Source organism: Alexandromys fortis, unplaced genomic scaffold, assembly GCF_014885135.2.
Source record: "Alexandromys fortis isolate MF-2015 unplaced genomic scaffold, M_Fortis_MF-2015_v1.1 scaffold_232, whole genome shotgun sequence".
Classification (NCBI taxonomy): domain Eukaryota; kingdom Metazoa; phylum Chordata; class Mammalia; order Rodentia; family Cricetidae; genus Alexandromys; species Alexandromys fortis.
Genome location: NW_026068110.1, coordinates 755,386 through 773,610, shown reverse-complemented (window position 1 = coordinate 773,610; position 18,225 = coordinate 755,386). Strand labels below are relative to the sequence as shown.

The window sequence follows — 18,225 nt, the reverse complement described above, 5'->3', positions numbered from 1 at the left end:
TCTCCTCACCTCCCCTCCCTCTCCCCCCTCCCCCTCCCCCCCCTCTCACTCTCTCTCAGTTGAGCCCAGGGCCTCACACCTGCAGGGAAGTGCTCTGACACCCAGTGAGCCCAGGGCCTCATGCTTGCAGGGAAGTGCTCTGACACCCAGTGAGACTCTTGGTTCTCTATGCATTTCTTGCTCCTGATTCTGCGTCTTGCATACAATGGGAGTTTAAAAGACATGGTGAAATAAATGATATTGAATAAGCAGCCGTTCTGACCTTGTACTGCTCATATGCTTTCTGCTGCTCCTCACAGTGCTCCTTTCTATACCTAAAAGATGTGTGATCTTTGCCAAGGTGCACCTGCCTGCAAAAGAAAAAACCTAATTCCAGAAGCCATTCACAAATATGTGTGTTAGTCCTATTTTATAACCAAGGAGGAATGGGGAGAAACTGGAAGGAGCCAGCTCTGGGGTGAACAACATGTCCCAGGAGATGAAGCTTATCACAGGACGGTGGTGGCACAGGCCTTTAATCCCAGGACTTGGGAGGCAAAGGCAGGCGGATCTCTGAGTTTAGGCCAGCCTGGTTTACAGAGCGAGTTCCAGGACAGCCAGAGCTACATAGAGAAACTCTGTCTTGAAAAACCAAAACCAAAAAGAAGGGGGAGGAGGAGAAGAAATGAAGCTTATCTTCTAGTGATTCTTGCTGAAATATTTATAAATTTATAAATTAATACAACAGTGGTGTGAGAAACGGTTCATTCAGTGAAGTGTTTGCTTTCAAGTGTGAGGACCTGAGTTCAACCTCAGGACCCTTGAACAAAAAGCCAGGAGTGGTGGTATGCTCTTGTTATCCCAGTACGGTGGAGGTGCACATAGACCCCAGGACAGCCGGTCTGCTTGGTGAGCTTCAGGCTAGCAAGAGGCCCTGTCTCAGAAAACAAGGTTGGGTTGGGGAGACAGCCCAGTGGTTAAGAGCACTGACTGCTCTTCCAGAGGATTGGGGTTCCATTAGTAGCCCCCACATAGCAGCTCACAAGGGACGGTAACTCCAGTACCAGGGACTTGAAGCATGCGTCTGGCTTCCGCTGGTACCACACACGCACTGACAAACATGCGGGCCAAACCGGAATACACACAAAATAAAATAAACATTTTTTTTTTCTGGAGACAAGGTTTCTTTGTATAACAGTCCTGGCTGTCCTGGAACTCACTTTATAGATCAGGCTGGCGATCAGGCTGGCCTCAGACACACTGAGATCCACCTGCCTCTGTACCACCACCCCAGACCTAAAATAAACAAATCTTTAAAATAAACAATATAAGGTGGATGACCCCTGAGGAGCAACACCAGAGGTCGACTTCCAGCTTCCACCAGCACACTCTCTCCCTCTCCCTCTCCCACACTCACACACACTCACACACAACCTAACACACATTCTGTCTCTCACACAAACACACACACTCGCATACTCTTTCTCTCACACTTATATTCACACAAAACTCACACAGTTCACTCACTCTGTCACATGCACACACACAATTCACTCACACTCTGTCACGTGCACACACACTTACACAGAATTCATTCACATTATTACATGCACACACTATCACACACACATTGGTCTCACACGAACACACTTACACACTCACTCTCTTACACTCACACGTGTACACTTTCTCTCACGTGTACCCCAAATGTTCAGCATCACTAGTGGTCAGGGAGATGCAGATCTAAGCCATACAAATCAGCAGGTGTTGCATAGGTAGAAGACCCACAACTCCCCAGTGTTGCTGATGAGAGTGTATAAACAGCCTCTGGCTGACACGTGGCAGACCACACAGTGGAATATCACACAGTTACAGAAGGTGAACTAGCCATAAATGCTGAGATGCGGACGAACCATAAAAATGTTTTGAGTGACAGAAGCCTGTGACTAAACCTTGCACCGTTGGCTAGTGCATTAATTTAATATCTATTTCAAACTGTAAGTTAGAGGAGATTAAAGATTAAATATGAGAGGTGAGATGGCTTGGCAGGCAGAGGGGCTTGCCACCAAGCCTGACACCCCTAGTTCAATCTCCGGAACCCACATGGCGAAAGGAGAGAAGCAACTCTTCCAGTTGTCCTCTGATCTCCACGGCGTCTCATAGTACGTACGGTCCACGCCCACAGTAAACGAACAAACAAATGTTTTAAGTTTAACAACACGATTTAAGAAATCAAATGCGTGTCTAGGAAAAAACAATGGAGCATGTGCATTTGAACTGGCTCTTACGAAAGCTGAACACGCGGCCCGGCTCCTGGTGTTCTCTAGTTTAAAGTAACTCAAACAGAAAAGTCCATTTGCTCCAAGAAGCATAAGAAGGCTTCTGCCAGGACTGTCCCCGGCCGCTCCCACTGCATGGGGCTCACCCCAGGTCAGTCTGGGAATAGGGGCTGGGTGGCAGGCAGCCCCAGCTGGCAGTGAGGAGAGGCCAAGCCCAGCACAGTCCACTGCTGTCCTGCCCTGTCGGCTATGTGTAGGAAACAACATGCCTTAATTACAATAATTTATTTCTAATAGCCACCCATTCTGAGCTATAAACACTGGCTGAGGAGACGGAATAATTGAATTCACCAAGGGAGTTTATCAATAATTGCAAGTCATTGTGTCTCCTGCGTCAAAGGCCATCCCCTAAAAGCAACCACCATGTCACCTGGTGCACATTATCCCTCAATATTTACCACTTAAGATGGTTCTCGCTCTCCTCCAGGACGTTCTGTCTGACTTTCTGTTCGAAGAGTGCCTCCTTCATCTGTCTGGTTTTGGAGATTTCATCACCCTGGTCCAGGACTGGAGGCAGGAACGGGCAGAGACCATGGCCGTAATCAGATCAGTCATTCCCCAGACAAACACAAGTTTCTAACCATGCCGCCTAACAGACATGTAACTGAGTTTTGTTCATAAATAATAAATGCGACTGGACACATTTCTTTCTTATTTTGCCCCAGGGACTGGCTTATGGCAGACCAATAGCTGTCACCTTGTTTTAATTCCTTAATCTTCAACTTTCCCGCTTCTTGGTTGAGGACAGTTGCCACGGCGAATGGATTCGACAGATCTGTTGGAAACCGCAGGTCTTGATATTCGATTTCCTGAGGACCAAATGGAAGGGCACTGAGTTCTTTTCTCCCTGCCTTTCCATCCCACTGGGTGTGTGTGTGTGTGTGTGTGTGTGTGTGTGTGTGTGTGTGTGTGGCTCCACCCACTTACCTTCATCTTCTGAGGTCTTGCCTTTGTAGGAGTTGGGTAAAATTGTATATACGCTGTTTTTTCTGGAGGAACATTTACTTTCTTAGAACGAGTATTTAATCTTTCAAACTCTTCTAATCTGGAGTTTAAGACATGATAAATTAGTGTATAATCCAACAGTTTGGGCTTTGTTTTATTGATTTATTTTTAGTTCATGATTGTTGCCTGTGTACTTGATCAGATCAAAAAGACTACACCTGATTCCATGGAATTGGAGTTACAGATGGTTGTGAGCAGCCATGTGGGTGCTGGGAACCGAACCCTTGGGTCCTCTGAAAGAGCAGCCGGTATTCTTAACTACTCTTAACCCCAGCTCAAAGCGTTTGTTTTTGTGTTCTTTCTGATAAAACTATCACCTGTGGCTCAATATTATAACTAAATTAAAAGTAAGTGTGTGTGTCAAAAGGAATCTTTGGAAACAAATTTCATATCAGTATATTGACATATAACCGCATACATATGTGTATGTACTTATCTATGCACACATACATACAGCAGTGGTTGCCTTCCCTCCCATTCTTAAAAAATACGTTTGTGTACATGTGTGTGCGTGCACATGTGTACATGTGTGTGCACGTATGTATGTGTGTGTACATGTGTGCGTGCATACACCATGGCATGAATGCGGAGGTCAGAGAACAACATATTCTTCTGCCGTGTAGGTCCCAGGGAAGGAGCTCAAGCCATGAGCACTGGCAGCAAGTACCGTCCCTTCCCTGCTGAGCCATCGCTCCTTTGCACTCCTCATGAGTATGAGAAGTGGAAACACAGCAGGCTAGGGGATGCTCTGGTGGTCTAGCAGAATCTATTCCTAGCCTGTAGCTCTTCAACAGCTAAGGCTGATTACTTTAGAAATCATGACTTACATTTCTAGTGAAAGAATAATCACGCTCTTTGAAAAGCAGAAACAAAACCAGGGTGGGGCTCTAGCTGGGTCAGCAGAACACCTGCCCCTATGCTTTAAAGCCTTTTACGTAGACTCATCTTTTAATATAAATGTTATAAATGTAAATATAAATATAAGCTTGTGGTGCTGGGTTGAACCTGGGGCTGCACAATTGCCAAGCAAGGGGCCAGTGACTGACCTGCACGCCCAGCTTTCAAAACAAATTTCTGAGGGGGTTACAAGGAAAGAGAGAATTTGGATTTTTCTTATATTTTCAAAGGCAGGTTCTTGCTATGTAGTTCAGATGTACTTTGACCTCATGCTCTTCCTGCCTCAGCCTCGTCAGTGATGGAATCCCAAGTGTGCACCGCAATGCCCATAACTGCATTGGATTGGAGTTTTCATGAAGCGAGTGTGAAGAAAAACATCTGGGCTGTGGCTACAACTCAGTTGGTAGAGTGCTTGTCTAGAATGCCCGTAGCCCTGGATCCTATCCCCAGCACCATCCGCACTGGGTGTGGGGTGCATGTCTGTAACCCCAGCTCTGGAGGTGGAGGCAGGCAGAATGGCAGAGTTATCTTGGTTCCTTAGCGTGTCTGGGGTCAGCCTGGGCTACATGAGTAGACAGAAACATGATGGAGAAGCCGTACGGTAAGGCCATGTTGGGGTGGCAGCTTCCAGTGAAGACACACTCATATGGCTGTGAGTTGAACTGCGAGATCCACAGCTGAATTTTGATTTGCGCCATCCCGTACTGGATGGGCGTGAACTTCACGGTTACCTTCGCCTTCCCGTTAGCAGGGATTATTCCTGTGAGGAGAGAGAGGGGGGGAGGGAGAGAGGAAGAGGGGGAGAGAGAGAGAGGCGGGGGGGGAGTGATTGTATCTGTTACTACTTTCCTTATTTGATGTAGGTGGGTCTTCTATCTATCTGTTGTTTCATTGGTTAATTAATAAAGAAAACTGATTGACCTGATAGGTCAGAACATAGGTAGGTGGGGAAGACAGAACAGAATGCTGGGAGGAGGAAGGTAGTGAGGCAGACGCCATGATTCTTTGACCCGAGACGGATGTAGGCTAGAATCTTTCCCGGTAAGCCACCACCTAGTCATGCTACACAGATTATTAGAAATGGGTTAACCAAGATGTGATAGTTAGCCAATAAGGGACTAGAGATAATGGGCCAAGCAGTGTTTAAAAGAATACAGTTTCTGTGAAATTATTTCAGGTAAAGCTAGCTGGGAGCCGGGCCGCAGCCCACCGCCCTCATCACTACACTTATTGCTGAGGAAATACCCGGCAGATGCAGTTTAGGCCAGGGGGGTGTGGTGAGCCCACAGAATTACACAGCAAAAGTGCAGCTGAGATCGGTGGGACCAATCCACAGGAAGTGGACACGTGCACACCCACTCGGAGTAACCCGTTTTTGCAGAACTACTGGGACACCTGGCTTTTGGCTAAGTCACTGTCAAGTCTGTAGAAATCCTGTGAAATCATGGCATTTCTCCCAGCAGAATAAAGCTGACTTCTCCTGTAAGGGCAACTGGATACCCCCTACCCCTCACCCCCCACCCCCTTCCCTGACAGCATGAAACCATGGTGTGAAAAGGATTCCCTCAGTCAAACCTTTGTTCTCACAGCCAAACTCCGCCCCCCCCAGTCTCTATTGACAGCTGGTAAGAAAGGAGCCCTATACAGGAGGTGATATGTCTGCTTTAACAGCAGACTCTGGAAGGCGCGATCTACTGGCCCCTGCTCTCACCTAACAAGCTACTAATATTCTGTGTTTACTCCTCACCTTGGTTTCAGCTAACATAAGATCGCAGCCCAGGGAATTAACTGTCTATACAGGAAAAAGGCCTGAGTGGCTAAAACTATCTTCAGAGAGAAAAATTCTCACTTGGGTACCCTGCTGGAGTCAAAAGCAAGCAAGCTCCCCAGAAGAGATTCCTTTTAACTCAATCAGCTAGCTGCTGATCAAATCAAGCCTGCAGGTTAGTATAGCTACAACACTCCCAGCTGCCAGGGAGCTTCCACAGCCACGCCCCCTCTTGCCAGACCCACCAGCTTTTGTGACTCTGTAAAAAGCACACTTGGTACTACTGTTGGCGCTTATGGGATTGCTGACTGGTCTTTATGCCCACATAAACTGAAAGCTGGGTGGAGATGGCCCCTTATGCGGCTGCTTCGCTTCTTCATTTCCAGGGATAAAGAACATGCAGCGGTAAACACACGTGAGTTGATTTATTTCATTTTATCCCCAGATCCAGTTAGCCAGGTTTTCAGCTGCCATAGTGAATCTTTCTGGACTCTGACAGGTTTAATAGGCTTAGCCCCAAAGCAAACCTCCATAGGAGGGGTTGATTTTGACTCCGAGTTTGAGGGTGCAGTCCATCACGGTGGAAAGGCACGGTGGCAGGAGCAGGAGACACCTGTTCACATGGCACCCACAATCGGGCAGCAGAGAGATGAGCACTGTGCTCAGTTCCCTTTCTCCTTTGTATTCTGCCTGGGGCCCCAGCCCGTGGAATGCGGCTGCCCACTTTGATGGACCCACCCATGCCCTGCCCACAAGTCCCTCCCTCCAGCCAGCATTGCCAGGCAGGATCAACCATCACGGAGGTATCTGCTCTGCTCACCAAGTAAGGCTGCAGAGGCGACACCAGCCCCACCTTCCTAGCGCAGCATAGCTGTGCCTCTGCTCGCTCTTCGGGCTCTTGATTAGGTGCACACAACTCAGCTTCTGAGTGCTGGCTCAGACCTTGTTTACCAGTGACGACACAAATCCTTTCCAACAATTATCTGATTGTGTAGTTATACAGATATGGTCAAATCCATTTGCATTAGTGGCTCAAATGTAAATTCCCAGAATACTGACCCTAGAGCAAGTGAGCAGCACGCAATGCCGATGCTGTAAGCAACATGGGAAACTAGGAACCCATACCTAGGGGTTTGGTTCAGATTGTTTAGTTCCCTGTGTTTTCCTGTAGCTTTATTCTTCCCTCCCTCCCTCCCTCCCTCCCTCCCTCCCTCCCTCCCTCCCTCCCTTTCTTCAGTGTTGGGGCTGGAGCCCAAGGCCTTATCCAGGCTTGGCAAGTGCTCTACCACAAAACTACACCCCGGACCTCCTCCTTTCAAATCTTTCAGATGAACTGGTATTCCTTCTAGCACACCATGCCATCTTACTTCTTTGTATCCCTGGTGCCAATTGGGCTTAGAACACTGTATGTCCTGGGGTTGTCAGGGTCACAGCCTGGGCCTTCACATTCTAACCAGTCAGGCGGTACCATTCATCCTCAATAAGTCATCAAAGAGACAAGCTAATAGTGAAAGACAGAAGGAGGAGATTCAGCCAGGTGTCTACATTGGGAAGGAGAATCAAGGGGTCCAATGACCCCTAAGTCCACCCATGGGGTCCTCACACGACAGGACCAGAGGTGTATGCATAGCTAGGCTGTCCTGGCCAAAGTTTGGTTCTGCCCATCACTGACCCATCATTATGCCAGGATCCGTGCAAGGCGATCTGACAGGTTGTGTGGGTCCTACCTGTTTGTTACCTTCCAGGGAAATTGCAAACTCCCAAGACAGACAGCAGCTCCCAGCTATTTTATCTACCTGAATGCTTCCTATAGTCAGTTAATAGTTTCTAAGAGAGGGGGAGACATTCTTCCCAGTGGTGTAGCCCCTGGCAAGGTGTCCATGCTCCTGGAAGAACCCTTGTGAAACGCACTGGGACACACAGACATGGCAGTAGCTGGGAAGAGCAAGATCAATGGGAAAGGTGGGGGGACAGAGGAGCGTAGTGGGGGTGAATGTGACCAAAACGCATTACATACATGTGTGAAAACACCGTCATGAGCCATGATACCACATAAATAACATGGAAGACTGGGGAGGTGGCTCAGTGAGCAAAGTGCTTGCTGCACAAGCGCAGGATCTGAGCTGGGGTCCCCAGCACCCACGGGAAACCTGACAAAGCAAACTCATCTGTAACCCCAGCATTGGAAGGAGTGGAGATGCCTGGAGCCCACAGGCCAGCCTAGCAGAGACAGCGAGAGACCCTTAAGTTAGACATCTCAATGTGTGTGTGCATGCGTACACCCACAGAGCAAATGCATGCATGCATGCAGTACACACACATGCACATATGCACATACATACACATGCACACACAGAGAATGTGCGAATTTGTTAATTTCCTGAGCACGGATAGAGGTCAAAATTGTTAAGTGGTGGCCACTATTGCATCTTAAGCCTGGGGCCAGGTAGAAAGAGTTACCAGATACAATGGGTCTGCAAGCCAACAGCAGGTCATTTGGGTAGAAATCCCAGCAAAAGAGACTTTAATACCTTGACCACCACTTGGTCAGAGCATCACTCTGTGGGACCTGCAGATCATCCGGAATTTGAAGTCCGGTGCATCCCACTGCTCTACTCCAGCTTGTTAACTTAAAAACACAAGGACAAGCTCTGGGGTGAGAATTAATGCTTACCTTGACCTGGGATTTTTATTTTTTTAAGTGCTCCCCGCCTAGACAATACATAAAGCCTGCTGTGGAGATGTAGCCTAGGCAACCACAGTAAGCTGCTTTTTGTTTTGTTTTGTTTTTCTGTTAGTGCAGCTCTGTCACTTGAACACAGTGGTGGCAGGCTGTGCAATGTTGACAGTTGTAGAATATGTGCCAAGTTTTGACAGCTACTGCTTGGCCAAAACTCACAGTGGCACAAAGCAGCGGAGGTGCCTTGTGTTTTATAAGCGAGAAAGGCATTCTTAATATTTAACCTCATTTGAAAAAGTCTACCTCGGGGCTGGGGGCATGGCTCGGTCTGTAGGGTGCTTGTCCTGCATGTACGAAGATCCCCAGCCCCACACAAACCACCATTAGTGGTGCCAACACTCGGGAGTAGAGGCAGCAGAATCAGAAATTCAAGGTTATCCTTGGCTACATCGTGACTGCTAGGCCACCCTGCAAACAAGCATGTCTGTGCAGCAGGCAGTGAGGTGGCTCTCAGTAAAGGTGAGTGCTGCCAAGCCTGACAACCTGAGCTTGACCTCCAGACCCTCATGGTTGAAGGAGAGAACAAACAAGAAAGCTGTCCTCTGCTCACAATACAAACACATGCACACACAAGTACATGAAAGGAATACATGAAGAGGTAACAAGAAATGTAAAGCTCAGACCACTATTCTTGGGTCAGTTACAGATCACTACCTTCAGCACAACCAGGGATAATGTTAAGTCACAGGGCAGGAAGCTGGGTGATGTATCCCAGGATTCGAGAGATCATCACAGAAGCATCTCCAGGTCCAGGCTGCTCTGCACTACCCAACAAGACAAACAATAGCAAACAGAAATGAATAATAGCAACAGCAGAAAGCTCAAAGCCAAGAAAGTCCTGGCTGCAAAGATGGCTCAGTGGTTAAGAGCATTTGCTGCTTTTGTTGATGGCTTGGGTTTGGTTTCCAGCACCAACATCAGGCAGCTGCAGGGGATCTAATGCCATCTTCCGACCTCCATAAAAACCACATGCAGGTGGCATACATACACACAGACACATGCCCAAATAAAAATATAAAGAAGGCCGTAGTTTATCAGTGTAAGGATTAGAAAGAACACACAGCAACACTGAACAATGAAGTCACCACCAGGAAACAATGCTGTGTCATTTCCTAGGTGGCACTAATATAAAGCAAACAAGGGTGTACTTAAATATGTAAATAAAGTAATATAAACATATAGAGGGACATATTAAGTATGTAAATAAACTAATAGAAAATATAAGACGCATGGGCAGTAACTAAAAGAAGATGAAAAAAAACCAAAAGCACATTATTTTTTAGGGCAGTAAGGCCCACACAGGGAAAACTTCTAAAAATCATCCATACTGTCTTAGTTAGGGTTTCTATTGCTGCGAAGAGACACCATGGCCATGGATGCTCTCAGAAAGAAAAACACTTAATCTGGTGGCTTGCGGTTCAGGGGTTCAGTCCTCTATCATCTAGTGGGACATGGTGGCATGCAGGCAGACACGGTGACGGGGAAAGAGCGATCTTGGTCCACAGGCAAGAGAAGGAAGCTGGGTGCTGTGCTGGACATAGCCTGAACATATGAGACCGCAATGCCCACCTCCACAGGGACACGCCTACTTCAACAAGGCCACACATGCTAACAGTGCCACTCCCTGTGGCCCAGCATCCACTCACAGGAATGTATGGGGACCATTCCGATTCCAGCCACCACAGCCACCACAGTCACCTTGCTCTTGGGGACATGGCCTCTCACTGAACACAGAGCTCACTGGTTGGATGTTATTCAGCCAGCAAGTGCCAGGGCTTCTGCCACTTCATCCCTAGTGCTGGGATTGTAGGCAAGCACCTTCACGCCTGACTTTATGTGGATGCTGGAGACTGAGGCTGTCCATTGTGACAAGCACTTCACTGTCTGGCCTCTCTTCAGCCCTGCACTGCATCCCCTTTGACCTCTGCTATCGGCCTCGGTTTCTCTACTGCACACTTACTCCCATTAACGGGAACCTGCTGCACCTCTTGGCCCCAGCCTTTGGTAACCACTGGTCTAGTTTCCATGAAACAATTTTCAAAAATTGTTTGTTTGTTTGTTTGTTTTGGAAGCAGGGTCTCTGTGTGGTTCTGGCTATCCTGAAGCTCCCTATGTAGATCAGGCTGGCCTGGAACTTACAGAGATCTACCTTCATCTCCCTCCCGAGTGCTGGAACATGCATCAGCACACCTGGTCCAAAATACAAAATGGAAACAGGGTCTTCTGTGTCCCAGGCCTTTCGTTTCTGTGGCTGAAGATGACCATGGGTCACCCTGGTTCTCTCTCTCAAGCGCTGGGATTGCAGGTTACAGTTACGCTGGGCTGAGGGTGGAGCCCACAGCCCCTTGCGTGCCAGGCAAGCACTCTGCCAACTAAGTTACAATCTATGAGAAAAAATTTTTAGATTCCACATATGCAAATGATACACCTGCATTATCATAAGCTTTTAATTTCCTCCCAGCAGCTCAGAAATACAGATTATTCCCCATGAATTGTCATAGACCTGTCTAAGCCTCATGCTTGGAGTCTTCTTATGTTTTAACCTTCTAAGATTTAGGGTCCCGCTGACTGTGGGGTTTGGAGTAAGCTAACCTCTGCAAGACTCAGTTAACAGATGCATGGTTTAAAGGTCATCTACGGACAAACTGACGATAAGTTCTTGCACTGGCATTGTGGGAGAAGGCACCGAGAAGGCAGGGCCCTCCTCTGCCTAGCAGAGGTTAGTCACGGGCCACTGCTGTTGCCCATAGCCTGGGATAATAGAACGGCCCCAAGGATCACTGGGCCTCCATCACAATTCTCTTTGTCACTCAGAAACTCTGCAATTCAGTTTGAATACCTTAACCGAGGCTCAGTTTTCTCATCTGTAAAACGGGACAAGGACACACTGATCTGTGGGTCTGGGATAAGTGCCAGTGCATAACATCTATCCGCAGACTGAACTTCCCAGCCCTCAGGCCACACAAGCAAGTGGTTACTTATGCTGGGCTCAGTTACTACCAAGCTGTTTGGAAGAGCGAATGTGTCCGTGGCATGCATTTATGTGTATGCATGTTTGTATGTATTCCCCAAGCATGCTGGCTAATGTTTATTGCCATCTGGACTGGACTTAGTCATCATGTAAACATGGCTCTGAGTGTCCATGAGGATGCTTCTAGAAATGTCTGGCCAGGGTAAGAAGACCTGTCCTGGATGTGCTCAGCATCGCTGCGTGAGCTTGGCTTCTGGACTGAGTGAAAAGAATGCGGGTTGAGCACCAGCGTTCCTCCCTCTCTGTTTCTTGACTGCGGATGCCACGCGACCAGCTTCCTCATGCTCCTGCCGCCATGCCTTCCCCACCATGGTGGACCCATCCCTTTAGATTCTGGGACAGACAAACCCTTCCTTCCTCACACTGTTTTTGCCACAGCAACAAGGAAAGCGACCGATATTCCAAGCCCTGCCTCTGACCTGAGATGCCGGGACAACTGAGTGTGTGACGTCACACCGTCCTCACCTGACTTTGGCTCAATTGTGAAGGCCTGATGAGACCGCAGCAAAGTGATATGGAACTCGAAATCCACGGGGCAGCTGCACTGCAAGGGGATCACACAACTTTTGCTGCAAAACAAGCACAGAAGGAAACGGAGCACATCATGTTTCTCTCCGGCTTTCTTCTAACTAACCTAGAGAGGAACAGAGACTCGGGAAGCACAGCAAGCAGCAGGAAGTGACACCCAACATCAGCTGGCACTTCCTGTCCCACACTGACAAAAAGATTTGTTTTTGAAATAGGCTCTCATGTAACCTAGGCTAGCATCAAACCTGCTACGTAGCCAAGTGTCTGGGTTCTGCTTCCAGAAAATACCCTGACAGAAGCAACTTAAGGGAGAATGGGTTTGTGCATCTCTCAGTGCCAGGTTACAGCCTGGCATTGTTGTAGAGAAAGTGAGGCAGCAGGATCTTGAAGCAGCTACACCCATAGTCAAAGACAGAGATCAGTGAAGTCATGCGTGCTTGCTTGTGCTTGGCTCACTTGCTCCTTCTTACACAGTTCAGGATCCCATGCCTAAGGAACTATGCCCCCCACAGTGAACAGGTCTTCTCATATCAGTTAATGTAGTCGAGATAATTCCTTATAGACATACCCACAGGGCAACGTGATCTAGACAATCCTCACTGAGAGCCTCTTCTCTGGGGTCGCTAGATTGTCACCAAGGATGATGTTGAGTTTCTGGCCTTCTTTTCTCTAGCTCATAGTGCTGGGATTACAGGCATGCTCCACCATGTGCTGATCACGCAGTGCTGAGGTTAGAACCCGGGGCTTTGTGCGCACAGTGGGCAAACACTCTACCAGCTGAGCTCCATCCCTGTTCACACTCTTGGGAGAGCTCCATTGCACTCACTGTGAGTGCAGCTGCCAGGTTGGGGAGATCTGCTTTCTTGGGAAGTACCCACCTGACCTACTCACCCGTGGAGATCCCCACCACACATGGGCCTTACCTGCCAGCAAGGCTTCCCTGGATTTGGAGTCCTATAAAAGTGGAGTCATGTGTGCAGGAATCTCAGTTCTATCCCAGATCCACACACACACACTCACACACATACACACACTGTTCAATAAATATTTGGGTTTCCAATAACTATTTAGGAGACTATAAATGTGGCTTTTAAAAGCATATCCAAACCTTTTTGAAATTAATTATCTTTTAAAAATCTGTGGAATATCTGGAATAGTAATTTTGAACAATTAAGATTTCTCTATTCCTTCCTAAGAACTATAAACTGTTTCCAGAGAAACAAAGCACTACCAATTGACAGTCCTTGTCTATCTCTGTTCCTTCCTCCTTTGTGGGGGTGACCCTCACTGGGGATCTTCTGTCTAAAATTTCTACATGTTTGATAACATCACAGCATATGCTTGGGAAAGTGTGGGGCAGGAGGAGGAGGTGGCTGGACACATCACAGCTACAGTGATGCAGGAGGAGGAGGGTCTGGTCACATCTCAGCTACAGTGACGCAGGAGAAGGAGGAGGTGGCTGGTCACATCACAGCTACAGTGATGCAGCAGGAGGAGGGTCTGGTCACATCTCAGCTCCAGTCAATCAGGGAGGCAGACAGTGACGAACGCTGCTCTTCAGCGTGTTCTCTCCTTTTTTATTAATCTGGAACACTACCCCATAGGATGGCGCCACCCACATGCAGGGTGTGTCTTCCCAGCTCAGTTAAATTTCTTTGGAAATACCCTCATAGGCACACCCATTTGTGTTTTCTAGGTGGCTTCAAACTCAAGTCAAATTCCCAATGCACTCAAGCGCTCCCAACAGTTGTGGTTACCGTCCCGAGAGCTAAAGAAGGGAAGCCAGTTGATTCCAGCACGGAGAGGAGAAGGGCGGACAAAGCCCACTCCTGGTCAGGCGCTGTTGGGAAAGACCGCCAGTTTTCTTCAGGGACACGGCCCTGGGTAGGTCGCCCATGCTCTCGGAGCCAGCACTACACCCGTGTGCCCACAGGCAATACCATAGACCCAGTAGGGTATATGTTTAGGAACTAGGACAGGACATGAAGAGGCAAGGAGAGCCTGGATGGGGGTGCACGGGAGGAGCTGGAAGGAGGATTGATATCATATCATATCATATCATATCATATCATATCATATCATATCATATCATATCATATTCATGTATGAAATTCTCTAAGAATAAGAAAAGATTAGCTGTCACACAGGGGCTCCCATGAAACAGCTGTTTTAAATGTTGTTTCTTAGCTGTGATTATCTGTAATACTAGGGTAGGTATACTGGAAACACTTGAGTCCCCACATAAGACAAGGCTGCCCCAGGCTTCCAACAATGATACTTTCTGACATAAATCCTGGGTAATGGTCGCATGGGCTCCTTTCTTCATCCCGGTTTACAGGATTTTCTACCCAACCTATACATCCTGTTCCGCCTCAGCTTCCACTAGATGTGTACAGCCAACCAGAACTCCCTGAGACACGTCCCGACTCTGAAGACCAGTAAGCAATGGTGGGTGCACTCCAAGGTGTGATGGTCAATCTAGGCTGTCTACCTGATGGGAATTAGAGTTTCCATGAACAGAGACTTCTGGGCATGTCTGTGAGGAACTTTCTAGTTTGGATTAGCTATGGTGGGAAGACCTACCTAAGTGTAGCACCATCCCACGGGCTGGGATCCTCGACTGAGTAAGAGGAGGAAGGGAGCTGAGCAGCAGCATCCACCTCCTCTGTGTGTGTGTGTATGTATGTATGTGTGTATGTATGTGTGTATGTATGTATGTACAGATGTCACGTGACCAGCTGCCTCCCACCCACGCCACCATGACGGACTGAACCCCGGAACTCTGAGCCCAAATGAACCACTTTTTCAGTCGCTTTTGTCAGTTTTGTTGTTGGTTTGTCACAGCATCTAGAAAAGTCCTGAGACCGCAGGGTCACCTGAGGCCATCCCACCCCGCAGGCTCCGGTCTAATCTAATACACAAGGCCCGTGAGCCTAGCAGGCTCTCTGCACTGTGTGGTGCCAGCCGCTCCACCCAGGCTGGTGAGACTGACTGACAGCCTTTGTTACAGCAGCGGGGGCTGGAATCCACTCACGAAGATGTGAGCAGGCTGTAGGCAACGGTGTATAGTCCACACGCGGTTTCTGGGGATAAGGCAGGGAGCTATGACTCCCATGGGCACCTGCAGGTGTCAGCTCAGAGATGTCCCGGCGAGGCCCTGTCTGATGTTCAAGGCTCTTCTGACAAATGCCACATGGCTGAATGTTTCTGAACTGAAACAATTTTCCCCAAACTCCCATGGGTTCTTCCTATTGGTGATAAACGGCCCATTTTCAATGAACGCCTAAGCTCTGACAATTCTTAGAAAAGGTGTTGAGGTATTTGTTTAGCAATGATTACCAGGAGCCAGGTTCCTCATGCACTTGCCAACCTGGAAAAATAAACAGTTCCTTAAGGGAACAAAATTCCATTCACTGTGACTCAGAGGGCGCGTGACTGATGCAAGCCACCCAGGTTGCAGTGGAGTTCGCGCATTTGTGTATGTGTTAAAGCCCTGCATGTGTGTATGTGCACCATATGGATGCTGGAACTGAGCCTCGCTTTTCTGTAATAGCAGCAAATACTCCTAACCTCTGAGCTATCCCTCCAGCTTCATGTGTGTGTGTGTGTGTGTGTGTGTGTGTGTGTGCGCGTGTGTATCCACGTGTGCATATGTGTGTGTATGCATGTATGTGTGTGTGTGTGTGTGTGTGGTCACATGAGTGCGGGGCTCTGTGAGATACTCTGGAGCTGGAGTTACAGGGGACTGTAAACTACCAGATGTGGGTGCTGGAAAGTCGACTCAGGTCCTCTACTGTGTGCACTCTTAATCAATGAGCCATCTCTCCACTCCCGTGTGACAGTTAACTTTAATTGCCAAAGTGACACATTCTAGAACCACCTCAGAGGCTGGCCTTGAACTCACAGGTAGGCCTGCCTTTGCCACCACAGTGGCACAATTCACCACAATGCCTCCAGCTGTGTCGGATTATTTTACTTATACTAATTAAGGAAGGAAGACGTCAGAAGGTTCCCTTGGCAGAGGGTGAGGGTGGGTGAGAGGGATTCTGAGCAGAAAAGAAGCAAACAAACATGGAGAAAGCAAGCCAAGCACTTGGAGCTGTGAGCCAACTAAGCCCCTTTCCTCTTAAGTTGCTTTGATTAGGGCGCTTTGTAACAGCTATGGGAAAGGGATCGGAGACACTTAATAGGTGTGAGGTCCTGGGTTCAAACCCAGCTCTAGGAAAAAGAAGACTGACATTGTTTGGGGCTCGCTGAATGTGGCCTTGCAAGTCTGTGAGCCCAGCATTTGGGAGGCAGGTGCAGGAGGATCAGAAGTTCAAAGCCAGCCTGACAACTTTCTTGAGACAGCATCTCAAATTAACGAATAAACCTTCTCAGCACTGGAGACATGGTTTAGGTAGGGAAGGGTGTTTCCTGAACAAGCATGACGGCCTTAGCTCAAACATGAGGCCTCAGCGTACCTACAACCCTATGCTGCGAGAGTGGAGAGGGGCCCAAGGGTGCTGGGGCTTGCCGTCCGCCAGCCTAGTTTCAGGGTCAGGGAGAGACCCCAACTCAGGGAAATGAGGCGTTAAATGGTAGAGCTGGAAACCTGATATTCTCCTTTGGCTTCTGCCTGAGCTTGTGCACACGTGCACACATACTCAGCAACACACACACACACACACACATCAAACACACAACTCTAAGCTAAATCCCTATTGATAAATCCACTAAAACTGACCTACAGTGAAGAAAAATACATCGTTCTTGTTGTTTCTCAGAAGCAAACAGAACCTTAAGTAGAGTTCTTTAGTTCACAAATATTGGGAAACTAAAAACAGAAAAGCAGGTGGGAGCCACTGCCCCGGGAGGAGACCTTCACCTTCACCCCCTTGCTTTATTATTTAATCATTTCATCAGTCTTGTTAGGACTGCATACAAAACACACTAAATACTCTAAAAGAATAAAATAATCACTTAATGTTTTAAAACAAATTGCAACATAAACCTTTTAAATACTAAGCATTTGTATTCTGCGTAAATTTCATCATCCTCAGAAGAGAGCACCTTATAGAAAGGGAATATGAGATGGGAGCCTGGGGGAGTGGCTCCATGGGCAGAGTGCCCGCCTAGAGAGCCTGAAGCCCGGGGTTCCTCCACAGCACCAGAAACCCAGCGTGGTGGTGCAGGCCTGAGATCCTAGCATTCCTCAGGGTAAGGCAGAAGGATCAAGGCCATCCTCAGCTACACTGTGAGTTTGAGGTTAGCCTGGGCTATGTGGGACCCTGTTGGAAGAAGACAGAGAGGGAGGAAGGGAAAGGGGATGATGGGAAGAAAGGAGAGAGAGACAGAGAAAGAGAATGAATTCAAATTTCTCTCATCCCATGTCTGATTTCAATAAGAGTGAACTTATTGGAGATGACTTAAAATCAAATAAACTATTTAAAACTCTGGGTGTCTGGAGAGAGTCCTGAACACTTTACCATAATAGGATTTGGCTCCTTTGCTAGAAAATGAAGGGCAAGGGACAATAAGCATGACAGATGTGTGCTGTTCCACGGTGGCTGGACTCGGCAGCCATGACAATCTAACTGTTAGTTATTATGTTTTATAAAACTTTAGGGCAAAGCCTGTGGAAATGGAGCTGGCAAGGGACCTGCCTTCCAAGTGTGAGAGTCTCAGTTAGATCTCACAACCCACATAAAAGCTTGGCAGAGTAAGAATGCATACACAGGCAGGTATACACATATGCCACATAAGGGAATGCATACCACACACACATGTACACACACACACAGAGGAATGCACACCACACACACATGCACACACACACACAACACACATGCACACACACAGAGGAATACATACCACACATACGCATGTGCACACACAGAGGAATGCATACCACACACTCATGCACACATATCACACACACACATGCCCACAAAATACC

General features: G+C 47.9%; 1 protein-coding gene across 6 annotated transcripts in view; it reads right to left on the bottom strand.

The window, feature by feature from the left end:
- The window catches only part of Cfap221 (cilia and flagella associated protein 221), a 93,093-nt gene that overhangs the window by 46,795 nt on the left and 28,073 nt on the right, over positions 1 to 18,225 (bottom strand). For all 6 annotated transcript variants that reach the window (XM_050124444.1, XM_050124446.1, XM_050124447.1 and 3 more), the window contains exons 7-12: positions 12,225 to 12,328; positions 4,821 to 4,980; positions 3,246 to 3,363; positions 3,016 to 3,127; positions 2,717 to 2,825; positions 263 to 350 (exon numbers count right to left, since the gene is read on the bottom strand). In XM_050124444.1, coding sequence (XP_049980401.1) covers positions 263 to 350; positions 2,717 to 2,825; positions 3,016 to 3,127; positions 3,246 to 3,363; positions 4,821 to 4,980; positions 12,225 to 12,328 — 691 coding nt within the window. The remainder of the gene's footprint in view (positions 1 to 262; positions 351 to 2,716; positions 2,826 to 3,015; positions 3,128 to 3,245; positions 3,364 to 4,820; positions 4,981 to 12,224; positions 12,329 to 18,225) is intronic.